Raw genomic sequence first — 14,832 nt, forward strand, 5'->3', positions numbered from 1 at the left:
CCTAATCAACCCCACCAAAAAAAAAAACAAAAACAAACATAATTAAAACGGCTTCAGTTTCCAAGTGAGACCACCCGTTTATTCACCTTGTACCAGGTGACGACCTGGACACGTCCTACAATGGCACAGAACACTACGGGAGGGATCCCTGTTGAATACACACACACACACACACACACTTCTCTGGATCGATTCCAATTTGACGTGAAATACCTGGAATAGACTACTAAAATTCCTTCAAATGGTGTTCTTTGTTTCCAATTGAAGAGTGTCCCATAGAAACTTCCTGGCCTTTTGCAAAACCAAATTTCTGGAAATTCTTTGAGGACTTCACACTTCATGTGTTCTAAGAGCCACACCCTCACTGAAGTCAGAGCAAACATGGGTGATGTGATTTGAAAACAAGCTCTGTGCCATGCTGCAAGAAGTGTAAAGAGATCTTCCATATGTTCTACGGCAAAAACATCACAAGCGCTGTCATTAAACTCTGCCCAGGATCACATAAAAGGAGTTCTTAAAATTTTCTGATTCAATTAGGTATATGATTAAAAAGGATCCACAAAAATTACCTATAGGTTTCCTCTCTGGAAATGTCAGCACGCATTTCCCGCTTGAAAGATCTTCTACACTTAAAACAATTCTGCCACATTGGACATAATGAGCTTCAGAAGAGTTACCATTCTCTCTCATTTGTAGCAGCACAATACAACAAAAATCACTGAATGTTAAAAGTGGTGGAAGAGCTGTTACAGCAGTAATCATCTGTACATACTCTTTCTTCAATGGTTGTTCACAAGCAACACTTTCCTCTTTCTCTTCTTTACTATCAACACTCAACTTGATTCTTTTTACCTCTGATCCTACTTCATATGGCACTGAGCTTAGTACTGGTGATGAATTCCGAGTCAATTTAAATATCTTATTTTGACACTTAATAAGTGGAAAGGTGGAGTTAGAGCCTTGATCCACTGACAGCAATAAAGTCACATGATTCAGGGACCTGTAAAAAATACAGAGCTCAGTTAAGTCTAAAAGGTCATCAACCACATGATTAAATGCCTTTAAACAGTAAAAAAAAAAAAAAAAAAAAAAAAATTGTTTATTCTCTCTTTTCCTAGGAAACATCATTTCAAATGTAAAATAGATTTTAAAATTAAGTATAAAAGCAAACAGTTCCAAAGATCCTGTAATAGCACTTTTCTTGAAACCAGAAAGCAAAAACATTGTAAATACGCTGGACTTCACAAAGGGAATTTTTTTTTAAGAGAAAGGAAAGGTAGAATAATGCCAGTATTTTCTTTCTAGGGTAGATTTTTCACCTTTCCTCTTAAATAAGAGAAAAAAAAACCCTACTCACTTAAAATATTATTTATTTATTTTTGGCTGTGCTGGGTCTTCGTTGCTGTGTGCGGGCTTTGCTCTAGTTTAGGTGAGCAGGGGCTACTCTCTAGTTGCGGTGGTGCACAAGCTTCTCATGGCAGCGGCTTCTCTTGCTGCGGAACACAGGCTCTACGGCGCAGGCCCAAAATAGCTGTGGCACACAGGCTTAGTTGCTTCCCGGCTTGTGGGATCTTCCCAGATCAGGGATCAAACCTGTGTCTTCACTGGCAGATGTATTCTTTACCACTGAGCCACAAGGAAAGCCCTCTATTTGTATTTCATATGACGACTAGAACATTTAGATTACTATGTGGCATGCATTATACTTCTGTCGGACAGTGCTATTCCATAGATCAAGATGACATTATCATGTTAGAATTTACTTACACCTTCAAAGAAGATGTGGCTTTCACTCCAATAACCAAGCTATCTTCTATTACCCGATACCATATCTTCTCTACTAGCTGTTCTAAATCTTGAAAATTGTCTGATAACTTTTCGTTGAAGGTACAGACAGGATTTTCTTCTTCACCACAAAGAGTAACAAGACATTCCTTATGGAAAAATATGTTTAAATAACTGATTACAAAAATATACCAAATGTAGCAAAACAAAAAATACAATGTAAACCAGTTTTTGGCTGGGCCTTATGGCTTACATATTTTAAAGTAAATTATTATCAATGATACAGATAATACATAATTCACTAAAATAAAATTTATAAAACATACAATTAACTATCTACTTGGAATTACCCTGAATATTCATTAGAAGGACTGACTCTGAAGCTGAAGTTCCAATCCTTTGCCCCTGATGTGAAGAGCTGACTCACTAGAAAAGACCCTGATGCTGGGAAAGATTGAAGACAGGAAGAGAAGGGTGAGAGTGGATGAGATGGTTGGATGGCATCACCGATTCAATGGACATGAGTTTGAGCAAACCCCAGGAGATAGTGATGTGCAGGGAAGCCTGGCATGCTGCAGTTCATGGGGCTGCAAAGAGTTGGACATGACTGACCTACTGAACAACAACAACCCTTGGATCAAGAAGCATGGCCTAACTGTAAATAAGGCTCTGGATACCCAACATAGAGCCAGCAGGGATATAACCTTCAGTCCATTTTGAAAAATAATCTGACAAAATGTGCCCAAGGCATGCTGAAGACAATGCAATCTTTATTTTATCAGTGACTAACTCTATACTTAGAACTGGAAATTTTTGTATGAATAACATTGATTATATTTGTGAAAATTTTCATTTTTTTTCATTCAAGTGTAGTTATTGCTAAAATTTTCTTCTTTTTCTTTTTCTTTAATTCAAGTACAGCTGATGGTAAAGTTTTCTTCTTAAAAGTCCAGGCCACACTCACTCATTTCCACACACATATGGACTTATAATACAAATGTAAATAGGAGGAGGAGTAATGATAATAAAAAAAAATACACAACACTTACTGAATGCTTACTATGTGTCAGGCACTGTTCTAAATGCCATTCACGTATAAATATGTTTAACCATCACAATAACTCTAGTACCCTACGTTGGTAGTATTATTATCTACATTTCTCAGATGAGGAAAAGTTGAGGCAGAGGAAGGTTAAGTACCTTGTCCCAGGTCACACAGTTGACAAGAGGCAGAGCTGGGATCTGAACCGGAGCCAACTGCTTCCAGAGCCCATGGTGCATATTAACTATTACTCTACACTGCCCCTCTGCATGGTAATTACTGAAAAAAGATATGGGCATCCACATTCTAGTGAACTAAATGTGTTCCTAGGAATTTGATACTTCTGCCACTAGCTATGAGATTTGAGGCAGGGTATTCACCTGAAACAGAAATTTTTATTACCTGCCAGAATTGCTTTTAAAGATAGCAATGTAAAGGGCTCAAAGCAGTGCCTTGCAGACAGTGATTTCAATGCATTACTTTCTAACCTTTCTTCCCCTTTTCTAATACCTGCAAAATCACTGGGCTCAAGTAGGAAAGGGAAATGGGGAGACCGAACGATGGCTTTCAACAGGACTTGCATGAGGGTCCCCAGGAGATGAGAATAGTAATACAGAAATGCAACATGATGTGCTTCTGTTTCTTACATTAATGGAATCATTTTGGGCCAAAATCCTCATGTTGCTAAGACTGAAATACAGACAAAAGGCAAAGACCATTATAAGAATGGTAAATTTTAGAGGAAGTCAGAGTAAGATGTTAAAGTCACCTGAGGAAAGAAAATATGCAACTTCAAGTGTGTCTATGTCCAGCTTGTCTTGATTTATCTGTAATTCAACTATACTGTCTTTCTCTGTATGAAACAAATATGTATAAACACTATTTTTTATGAAGTCAAAGCAGTTTTTGCTAATATTCTACATAACCACACTGGCATAAGTAACTGCAAGGTACCTGAAGAGGTTCTTACAATGGTAAACCACAAGGAAAATGAGAATAAAATTATAAAAAGCAAATAGGACTGAAAAGGCATAGCAATTTAGGGACATTAACTAGAGGAATAAATATTCTTAGAAATGAATCACGCAACAGACTAAAAGAACAATCATTATATTAAAGATGAAACTGTCACCATTAACACAAAATAAAATAATAATTAATATATTCTGTTGAAGAAGTCAGAAAACATATACAGTTGTCCCTTGAACAAAAAGGGTTTGAACATGCAGGTCCACTTACTTACATGTGAGGACTTCCCTGGTGGCTCAGATGGTAAAGAATCTGCCTGCAAAGCGGAAGACCCAGATTCAATCCCTGGATCGGGAAGATCCCCTGGAGAAGGGAATGGCAACCCACTCCAGGATTCTTGTCTGCAGAATCCCATGGACAGAAGAACCTGGTGGGCTAAAGTCCATGGGGTCGCAAAGAGTCGGACGTGACTGAGTGACTACACTTTTCACTTACATGTGAATTTTTTTCAATAATAAACACTACAGCACCACACGCTCCCCGGTTGGGTGAACCTGCAGATGGGGAGCCGCAGTACAGAGGGTCCACAGCAATGCTACTTGTGAACTGTCAACTGCACATTGGGCTGGAGCCCTGACCCACATTGTTCAAGGGTCAACTGTAATTCACTTAAGAGTAATTTCTATTCAAACTATACAAATAAAACAGTTTAATAGTTACATCTTAAAAAAAAAAAAAACTTGTTCCTCAAGGTGGCTGACAACTGAGATTTTAATATAGAATAATTTGCAAACTGGTTAAAAGATTGGTTTTTTAACCAGTTTTCAATGTCATAAAAGCCCACCATTACATGATCCCTGCCACTGTGCTTCTTGATTCATTGAACAACACTTTCTAATACATTCCAATATTCCAATTTAAATAACTCTTAAATAGCTTTTAGATTTTCAATTTGTAAAATGATAAAATGGTCACATGTTTAACTTTACCTCCTCTGCACTTAATGTACTATCATCTTTTCTTTGAAACAGGTTCATTAAAGCCTTGTAAGATTTTGATATAATTTTTTCCTTAAGCAAGAGATGCTGCTGTAATTCCCAAATAGAAATGAAACCAACCTATAAAGCATAAAGAAAAACCATTGTCAGAGATATAATTTCAAATGAAACCAAATATACTAATAATTCAGTAGGTATCTTCTCCAAATTTGCTTATTAATTCATTTTCCTATAGATAGCAATGAATACTCAGAGCAAAGCAATTTTATTAAAAAAATAAAATCTCTAATTACAAAGGAAAGTAATACAGCAAATAAATGCAATAGCTTACATATCAAATTGAGACAATGTCAGTATATTCACATGTTTCACAACTAAGTTAAGTATCGATATGAATATGAATAAATTTAATAAATATGCATAAAAATAAGGACTACCCCAACAAGAAAACCTTTTCTTATTGAAATAATTTCTGCAAGAACAAGATGTCTCATTATGAATAGAAATGCTTACTTTTGATTTAATATTGTTTGAAATCTTCTGTTTACATGACTTTTACAGCAAAATTTTAAAGGTAACACATAACAGATTCCAAACTGTCACATTTTTATTTTTGTGCAAATAAACTCAATGTTGGGGTTAACTCTTAACTACCAGGGGGATAAAATGGCTCTCAATGGGCAAAGAGCAAACTGTTCCTGTTATTATACCAGATAAATAGATATCAGCACTAAGGATAAAACATTCATGAAATATATTTTACTTCTGAAAATTTAAAGAGTTGCGCCATTGAACTTTCAGAAGCTGTTTCATTGCAGATGGTGATCTGAGACTGTTCAAGTATTAATTTGGCTTTTAATATGTTTTTCTAAACTGAAAAAAAACAAGATATATCCTGTATTTGCCTTTCTTTTATTTATTTATTTTTTTTGCCTTTCTTTTAAATTACATTTTAAGACAGATTTTTTTTTTCCTTTTATCAATGAATAGAAGTTGGAGAATGAAGACTGAACCCTATCTTACCTCATTGCACAAAATATGTCAAGTGTCTAGCTAATATTTTAAAACTTCCTATGTTGGCCTAGTTCTGAGGGTTCCACATCACTCACACTCCATCACTCACTGGTTGAGTAATTCATGACTGAGGGGACATGAGATGTACCTGTCCAAGGTGGAGAACCAAGTCTGAAAATGCTGGAGGAGTAGGGGGCGGAAGAAGAGGGACACACGGGCAGGTTGACAATGAGGACCCCCTCAGAAATTTTCCGTGTTCTCGCTTCCTGACTCTTGTCAACATGATCCCAATTCTCCAAGAATAAATCATGAGTCATTAGACTACTGAAATGTTCTACGTTGTTACAAGTTTTGTTATAAAACTATGAAATAAGCCCATGACAATGTATTGAAACAACATACAAAGACATCTCACTTCCCCTTCCTAGACCCTCAATCCCACTGGTAAAGACAAAAGATTGTTTACCTTTCCAGAACTTTCCCATGTGTATGTTAAGGTATGTTTTCATTCTTCTCCCCCAAAACAAATAAAACCCACCCCAAACCAAATACAGGAGCACACTGTACTGTGTGACGCTGAATCTTGCTTTCCTGTTCTTATTGTGACCACTCTCATACATGCAGAAAAGTGCACAAGATAAAAAAAAAAAAATTCACAGACTAAGGATGAAGTAGAAACCACTGGAATCACACTCAGGTCAAAAAAGCAGCACTTTCAGAGCAACCCATGGGCCTTCCGCAATCGAGAACCTCTCTCCACTGGAGGCAACACTACGCTCCCCTTTCAAGATAACTTCTTCATCATTTTACCATCATCATATCAACTCCTAAGAATATGTTTCATTTGTGTGTGTCTTTTGCTTCTGAACTTTTGTAGGTGGAGTCATTCTGTATGCACTCACTTTTCAACTCACCCATTTCTCACTAGTAGCTGTAGCTCGTGCCTGTCACTGCTCTGCAGCATCCCATCAGCTCGCTACCCAGCTGCCCTCTCCTCCTCCCGCTAGTGGACATCTGGGCGCAGTTGTGGAGCATTACCACCAACACTGTGAACCTTCTTGGACACGTGTACAAGTGTTTCCAAGGTCCTGGCCTTGCCTTATCCCCTTCAATGAGTGGCTGGAAAATAAACTATAGAGGGGAAAGACAGTGGGCTGAACTCCAGTTCCAGCTCCACAAACCACCTCACATTTCTGGCTCTCCATCAGCTTCCCTGTATGCACAATGGTAGAGAGGGTAGATCTATTCATCTCTAAAAGGTCTTCCAGCACTTAGAACTGTTTTTAGCCACAATGAGAGCTAGTGGTAACATGTGGATACTTGTTTACAGAAATGGTATTTGGTTATTTTCTGTGAATAATTAATTAGGATGCCTTGTTTCTTCATGTGCTCACTCATCCACTTATGTGGGTGGCTCATTTTCTTTAAAAAATTATTTGTGAGATTCAGAAGAGGCCTAGGATAAATGTGTGTTCCTGCAGAGGACTTTATGTTGGTTTTGCTGGGTGACGAGGGTACTACTGCTTTAGTTTAAATACAGAATGCTCCCAGGGCAATTGTGCTCTGCTTGTCTCTCTGGGTTCCAGCCTTTAGAGTGTGGTCTGCTAATCTATTCTTATATTAATATTTTCAGCTTTTGAAGCTTAAAAAATATATATTTCAACTATCATTTTAAGTTGTTTTTTATTATCAGAGTTGATTAAAAAAATCAAGTGACATTATCAGAAGTGGAATTTCTAAAAGCCATGCTTTCATAAATTAAATTATTTGTCATCACTTAAAGATTGTATAAAAAGGTACCTTATCCTTTTTGACAGCTACATAGTATTCCATGGTTCAGTTAAATCATAATTTATTTACCATACTAATGATGGATATTTAGATTTTGACTGAATTGTGTTTATAAATACTATTTAAATATTCCTGTAAAATCAGTTTTGCTTACATATGTAAGTACAACCTTAGAACAGATTTCTAGAAGTAAAATTGCAAGAGTAAAAAGACATGCAATTCACATTTTAATAGCTATAACAAACTTCCTTTCAAGAGACTGGGCCACTTTATATACTCAACAATACTGTTTTAGAATGCATTTTATATTAAGTAAATTAATCCTCTGTCAAATCTTATAATTTCCTTTTATAAAATTTGTCTTTTTATTTTACTTTGTTTGGAGCACAAAAGTTTTTAATGTAATCCACTTTTTCCTTTACGGTTCTTTGTCCATTATGATGCTTTATTTATCTACTGTTCACATTTACATCTAATATGTGTTCACTAAGTATTTAGTGAATTCACTTTAATATTAAAATACTTGCAAAAAAACTTTTTAAGGGCCTGCAAAGTATAAATATTTACTATCTGGCCCTTTACCAAAAAACTTTGCCAGGGATACAGAAAACCATAGAGGTCAACACAAGGAAACAGTCAGACAAATCCAAAAGGAGGGACAACTGGCTTGCCCTCAGCAGTGTCATTTTTTTCAAAAGGTGGGGAGGGCTTATTCTAGAGAAGATGACCAATGAGACATATAATAATCAAGTGCAAACACTGACTGGATCCTGAAGAAAGCAGCCATATGAAACATTTTTGTGGCAACTGAAGCCCTCTGAATATGGACTGAATAGTAAATAAAACTGAGAGATTATATTAACTTTCTAAGTGAATAACGGTATTGGGGTCACACAGGAGAATGTCCTTATTTTAGGAGATGCCTGCTAAAACACGTAAGAGTGAGATACTGAATATTTGCAACTTTCAAATACATGTACATACACACAAGCAGAAACAGATAAGGCAAATATGATTTTTATAAAGTAATAATAGGGGAATCTACATGGGGACTAGAGATGATCACTGTATTATTCTATGAATTTTCTGTATACATAGGAAGCTTGGGGCTGGTGCACTGGGATAACCCAGAGGGATGGTATGGGGAGGGAGGTGGGAGGGGGGTTCAGGATGGGGAGCACGTGTATACCCATGGCGGATTCATGATGATGTATGGCAAAACCAATACAATATTGTAAAGTAATTAGCCTCCAATTAAAATAAATTTAAATTAAAAAAATAAAAAGAAAAAAAAGAAAAAAAAAAGGCAGGTTATGTGAGAACAGGCATCTTATAATCACATTTCCATGTAAACTTGTATATATTCATTAAAAACATCAATAAGAATATGCAAGTCAGAGTTTTAACACTGGTTATATCACAGTAGTAGAATTAAAGATAATTGTTAGTCTCTTTTTAATATTTCTTGGCATTAAAGTCTGAGTATTTTACAGGGAATATGCAGTAACTTTGTACACTTGGGAAAATATCGAAATCTTTTTTAGAGAGTTTTGTATGGAAAACGTGAAGGTAAACTATTCATGTTTGGAACATGTCATCATTCATCTTATTTACTGCTCTTTTAAAAGAGTAATGGTATACTGATCCTAAAACTACAAAATACGTGTTTTCCAAAAGACAGATGTTTATGTTTTATCTTATAAGTCTTATCAAATTCACACAATTTTACTACAAAAAACTATCATTTTAGACGAGACATTTAAAAGTAATGTCTTAATAGCTTTTACAGAGGGACCAAAAAAGGAAATAGATCCTTTGAAATACAAGCTTCCCCACTAACCAAAAGCAGTGCATGCCTGTGAAACCTTCGGTAAGCCATGAGGAAAGGGTGTAAAGCAAAGAAGCAATTACCTCAGGACACATCTTGGTAAGGGATGCACCAAATAATCAAGATAGAGCCCAGGTGCTCAGAGACCCGGGCGAAAGCCATGGCGGCTGGCTGCTGAGAGGCTGAGATAAGGTGCAGAAAAGGAGCGTGGCAGGACCACTCTCGCTGCTTGGGATGTGTGCTGCAATGGCTTGTTGCAAAACAAACGCTGAACACTATTTTTCGCTTTCCCCTTTTTTCATAAAAGCAAAATTCCTCTTCAGATTTCTTTTGGCTAGCAAAAACAGTTTTTGCTAATGGAGGTCTTTCTTAAAAGCAAAGTGGCGTAAAGCAAAATGGCATTAAGCAAAGTAGCATAAAGCAAACTTTTGAAAAGCAGGAGATAACCTGTACCATTTCTTTTTTCCCCAATCACTACGTTGCTTATACTTTAAGGACCTTTTGTTCAATGTTCTTTCCTTCATTTAGAACATCACTAATCCAAAAAAAGCAAAAGGAAACAGACACTAACTTTCAATCTTCTTTCCAGAGGTAGAACCACCAAATAACAATTCCCATGTTTGTCGTCAAATAGGTCATCTTCATTGCAGTCCAACGTTTCACCCTAGTAAACAAAACAGCACATTAAAACTGAAATTTTGAAATAAACTGAAAATTCCTACAATTAAATACAATTAAAGTTTATCCAAAAAGCAGTGTGCCACAAAATACACCATTTTCTCCTAACTAGGAAAAAAATGAATACCACTATTACCACCCAAGGAACATTTGTATCAGCTTACTAGGTTGTTTTTTTTTTTTTCTTTTTCTAGCTTACTAGGTTTTTATAAAATGTCCTAACTAGAGAAAATAAGAATTATTGTCATTTTACTAATAAAAAAAACCGAGGCTCAGAGGTATTTAAGATAGGCCTGAAACTTTCGGGGTATTATTTCTCTTATGTTCAAGATCTTAACACATTGTGAACTGTTACTTCTTTTAATAAAGCACTTTCACTTGATTTTATTCCTTAATAAATCTAATATCACCATGCTTTATTGGCATAAAATGCGCTCTTCAGAAGCAATGATGAAGTTAATTTACAGTATTGTCACGAGCAAATACCAGATACACTATATTTCAAATTTACACCAAAAACAGTAATGGTATACTGTTTGTATAACACTTGGTATACAATTGTATAACATCTGTTGAAAGGAGAGTCAATATACTATTTAAAAGATTCAATGTATGTATTTTTAAGTTCTCAAAGTTTTACGTATGAAATCAAAATATTTAAAAGGTGGGTCAAAAGCATGAAATAAATATTTAAAGGTAAGTCAAAAGCTTTAAAGTACTCAAATTTTCCAAAATGTTCTTAAAGTAATGTATAAAAAGTAAACAGAACCTACCGAACAGTTAAAGGCGTCATGGCCCATTATTTCAAAGGAACTCCGGCAATCTGAATTCCAGGAGTCCTTAAAAAGTAGCAGTACTTGTTCCGTTCCAGTTCCAAAGAAGTCATCTATCAGTACTGAACGAATTTTCTCCCATTTGGCAGCGACCTGAAAGAGAGTGGTAAAGAAGGAACAAAGAAGGAACACATGAATACATATAAAGTGAGCTAAATCCTTTTGCTGCACGTAGTTCTACTTTGTCATCTTCGACCTTACAAGTAAGTCATAAAAATGGTAGTGCAAACACCAAGAACCAAACTAAAATAAAGACGTTGGGAGATCAGAAGACACAAGGAGTCATAAATTTGTAGATAGCAAGATACTTCTATTTAATATTTTATCAACATTTGTCCAGGTGCTGTCACATTCCTGATTCCTATATAAAATTTTTATTATAATTTATAAATGTTAACACTTCTCATGACTAACTCTAGTGAAGATTCTTTCTCTAACTGGTTAATTTAAGGATAACCCTCACTCCATGAGCCTTAGTGGATATGTATTTATGATCAAACCAATTACACAAGGAATTCAGTTGCATTAGGTAACTAGAAGGTACTAGCAAACACTTTTAAGAGCTCTCAAAGCAGAGTAAGAGTCCATATGAAATTATAATTAATTAATATATCCTGAATTCTGGTAGGAGAGAACATAGTGATTATGTGGGGCACAGAAGGGAAGAGATCCTAATAGTGGGGCACCTAGAATCATCACAGCCTATTGGAATGATTTGTTAAATTTATACCAGAACATGAAATCCCAAGTTTAAAATAGAAGACAACTTCTTAAAGATCCATAAAGGTGAAGGCTTCCAGATTGATCCCCTGGAAAACTAACAGAAGGATCAGATCCTTCTCCCTCAGGCAGAAAAGCTGAAACTCCCATGCAGAACCCCAGAAGAATGGATACATCATCTTCCAAGTGGAGGGGAGCTTGCATTCAAGCAAGAATACGTAAGACTCTTCAAGCTACACGATCAAATATCGATCTTTCCCTTATAAGGCTAATTCCAAAGCAGTGATGTTTCACTCAAAACAGTGAGTTTTCGCTCATGCAAGGAGAAAGCTTATTTGTAAGCCCATAGCCTCCCTTTCTCCCACCACCCCACCATGAGTAGCATGCATTATAATGAACCATGTCAAGAGACACTGGCAAAAAGAATGTGCTCAGCACGCAACCACCACAGAGCTATGCATGCATGCATGTACACACACCTGCAATCTCTAGCTCTAGAAGAGGGCTGATCAAAAGAAATATAGGTGAACCACAAAGGCAGGGCACATACATGACTTTCAATTTTCCAGTAGCCAATAAAAGAAAATTATCTAGTAGCAGTAAAAAGGTGATTTTACTTTTGAAAGGCATTTTAGTCTAGCTAAAATATTATCACTTCAATTCAACAGAATCAAGAAAAATTATTAATATTTTACTCCCACTTTCTACTAAGCCTTTGAAATCTGCTGTGTATTTGACATGGACAACACATCCTAAATCTGACCAGCCACACTGCAAATGCTGGATCACCACCTGCAGCCAGTTACTACTGACCATATCAGACAGCACGCCTCTAAACATACTGGCCTCTTTCTACCTGACAACACACCACTATCTGTTTCACACATACTTGACAATGATCTCAATTTTGAAATGCCTGCTACAAAGATACTTGTCACAACTTGCAGAGGTAACTTCTACTCAAAAGAAAAAGCCTAGGAGAAAAGCTAATCATGTTTTTCTCCACACTCAGCTCTCTCTTTCAAGCCCTATTACTGGATTGAGAACCAGGGCCTTTATGAAGCATTGATCTCAGAACACAGTAACCTTGATTTTCACTATTTATTCTAATTTATGCTTATTTGTAGTTCACCTATCTTTGTAAGTTGCCTTAATTCCTGTTTGTAATGAAGTAGCAAAAGGATGGATGGATGAAATCCATAGCCAACGCAAAGGAAGACTGCATCTGATGTTTTCTCCCATTTGGGGGCAAAACCATCAAAGGCACCATTCTATTACTCAATAATGTATTCATTTTACTATTTAAAACCTCTTGATACCACAAACAGGAAATTCCTTTCACTAGGCAACGAGAAAAATATTTTTCCCCTTAATAGTATGTTCCATTCAATTACAAAACCTCCTGTATTTACTTTATATTTCTCTTAACTGCTAAACGAAGTGTATTGCTCAAATGCAATTACTTCCCTTAACTCAGGTTTTCTGACATGGTTATTCTCCCTTTTATCTGTAGATTCTTAAACTTTATTCTTGTTGCTAAAGTAATCAAGTATTTTACTGTAAGCTACATCAAGTTTTCTTTTTAAGTAGGGGTGTATAAATAAACACCATGACAGGGACAGGAGCTGTGAAACTCCCAGAGTGGCAAGGTATCAGAGACAATCTAGAAGCGCTTAACTTGTAGGTATCAGGATGTAGCTCCCGAGCATTCAGTACTGGGCACTTGAGAATAGCTTAGAAGTACGGAATCCCTAAAGAGGTAGCATAGCGATTGCCAGTAGAGATGGAGGTAAATAACCTGTGGAAAGGCTGGTGGTCTAGTGTAGAAAAAGAACCCTAGGATATGATTTCAAAGCAGGGAGCCCACCAGTTACAGGCCCATGTACAAACAGTGATACAGTCTTCTGCCTTGGGTAATGTGTTGGTGGCAGAGCTCTATGGTGTCTGAGCAGGGAATCCATTTCAAGTAAGAGAGGACTATTCCACTGAATGAATGAGACAGGAAGTTACTACTCCTTAGCCAGGTGAAGAGGGAACCTTAGGTAAGCACCATTGCTGATGACAGCCCTAGCCCTCGTCCAACATGATAGTAGCTGCCACTTTCTGGGCTTGTCTTGAGCACCAGGTGCTGTCCAAGTCACTTTACAATGTCATTTTATTGAATTCTCCCCTCTCCGAGGCAGGATGATGGCAAATTCAAACAGACAGAAAATGAGTTCACAAAATGTAAATACATCCCTTAAGGTAACACTAGTATGGTGTTCATCTGGGATTGAAACCCAAGGTTAACAGTGTTCTTCCCACTACTCTGACCACAATAAGGAATATAGGCTTTACTATTAACAGATGCTTTTCCTCACACCACTTCTTCAAACAGAAAATGCTACCTTCCCACAAAACCTTGAAATAAAAGTGTGATGAGCTTTTAAAGATTGCTCTCAAAATAAAAACAGGACAGTTTTCAAATTATTTTCCTTTTGAGAATTTAAGTCCTCTGTGTGTTGCAGAGGTTGCACATGGTCACATAATTCCTACTAGCATCAAGGTAATCTACAAGGAAAAGTCTCATAAAACATAATTTCAACCTATTTCCACACACACAAATACACGTATACACATTCAAATAAAAAAAAAAAAAAGCCTTTCAAGCTTTCTGAAACATTTATCAATATTTCATATCAAGGTGATAATCCAATGAGAGACATTTTAACTGAGCTTCTAATGAAATGGACAGGGCACATCAAGTTAGGCAGTATCTGCTTTTTGTTTTCCCAAGTAGCACAAGAACTTAAAAAACTGTAAAAAGTACTAAAAACTGCTTTGGAAGATCCCAAACTATTAACACTTCAGCACACATAACTGAATATGCTGATAAACGCCTTATGCCAGGGGGATGCAATGTTAACAAAACATCAGGGTCAGAGAGATATTGGAGATACATAATTCCAGTCCACCAATTTCCTTCTCATTTTCTACACCTTTTTACTTGTTATTGAACGTTCAATACCAGTGAGTATTTTAAAGCAATTTCAAACCTTACATTAAAAGACATATGACTACATATAGATAAAATGTGAATGCTTTTTCAGAGGACAACTGAGTTTCAAAATGTAACATAATGTAATTCTCTAAGCAATAATTTCTAGAAAAATTAACATGTTGCTTTTCTCTGGA

At 36.3% G+C, this 14,832-nt stretch overlaps 1 protein-coding gene across 1 annotated transcript in view; it reads right to left on the bottom strand.

The window, feature by feature from the left end:
- The window catches only part of FANCB (FA complementation group B), a 35,947-nt gene that overhangs the window by 8,685 nt on the left and 12,430 nt on the right, over positions 1–14,832 (bottom strand). Inside the window, exons 3-8 of the mRNA XM_070366024.1 lie at positions 10,879–11,031; positions 9,999–10,091; positions 4,786–4,914; positions 1,768–1,934; positions 570–1,000; positions 214–451 (exon numbers count right to left, since the gene is read on the bottom strand). Of these exons, the coding sequence (XP_070222125.1) occupies positions 214–451; positions 570–1,000; positions 1,768–1,934; positions 4,786–4,914; positions 9,999–10,091; positions 10,879–11,031 (1,211 nt within the window). The remainder of the gene's footprint in view (positions 1–213; positions 452–569; positions 1,001–1,767; positions 1,935–4,785; positions 4,915–9,998; positions 10,092–10,878; positions 11,032–14,832) is intronic.

This window comes from Bos mutus, chromosome X (genome assembly GCF_027580195.1).
Source record: "Bos mutus isolate GX-2022 chromosome X, NWIPB_WYAK_1.1, whole genome shotgun sequence".
Lineage (NCBI taxonomy): Eukaryota > Metazoa > Chordata > Mammalia > Artiodactyla > Bovidae > Bos > Bos mutus.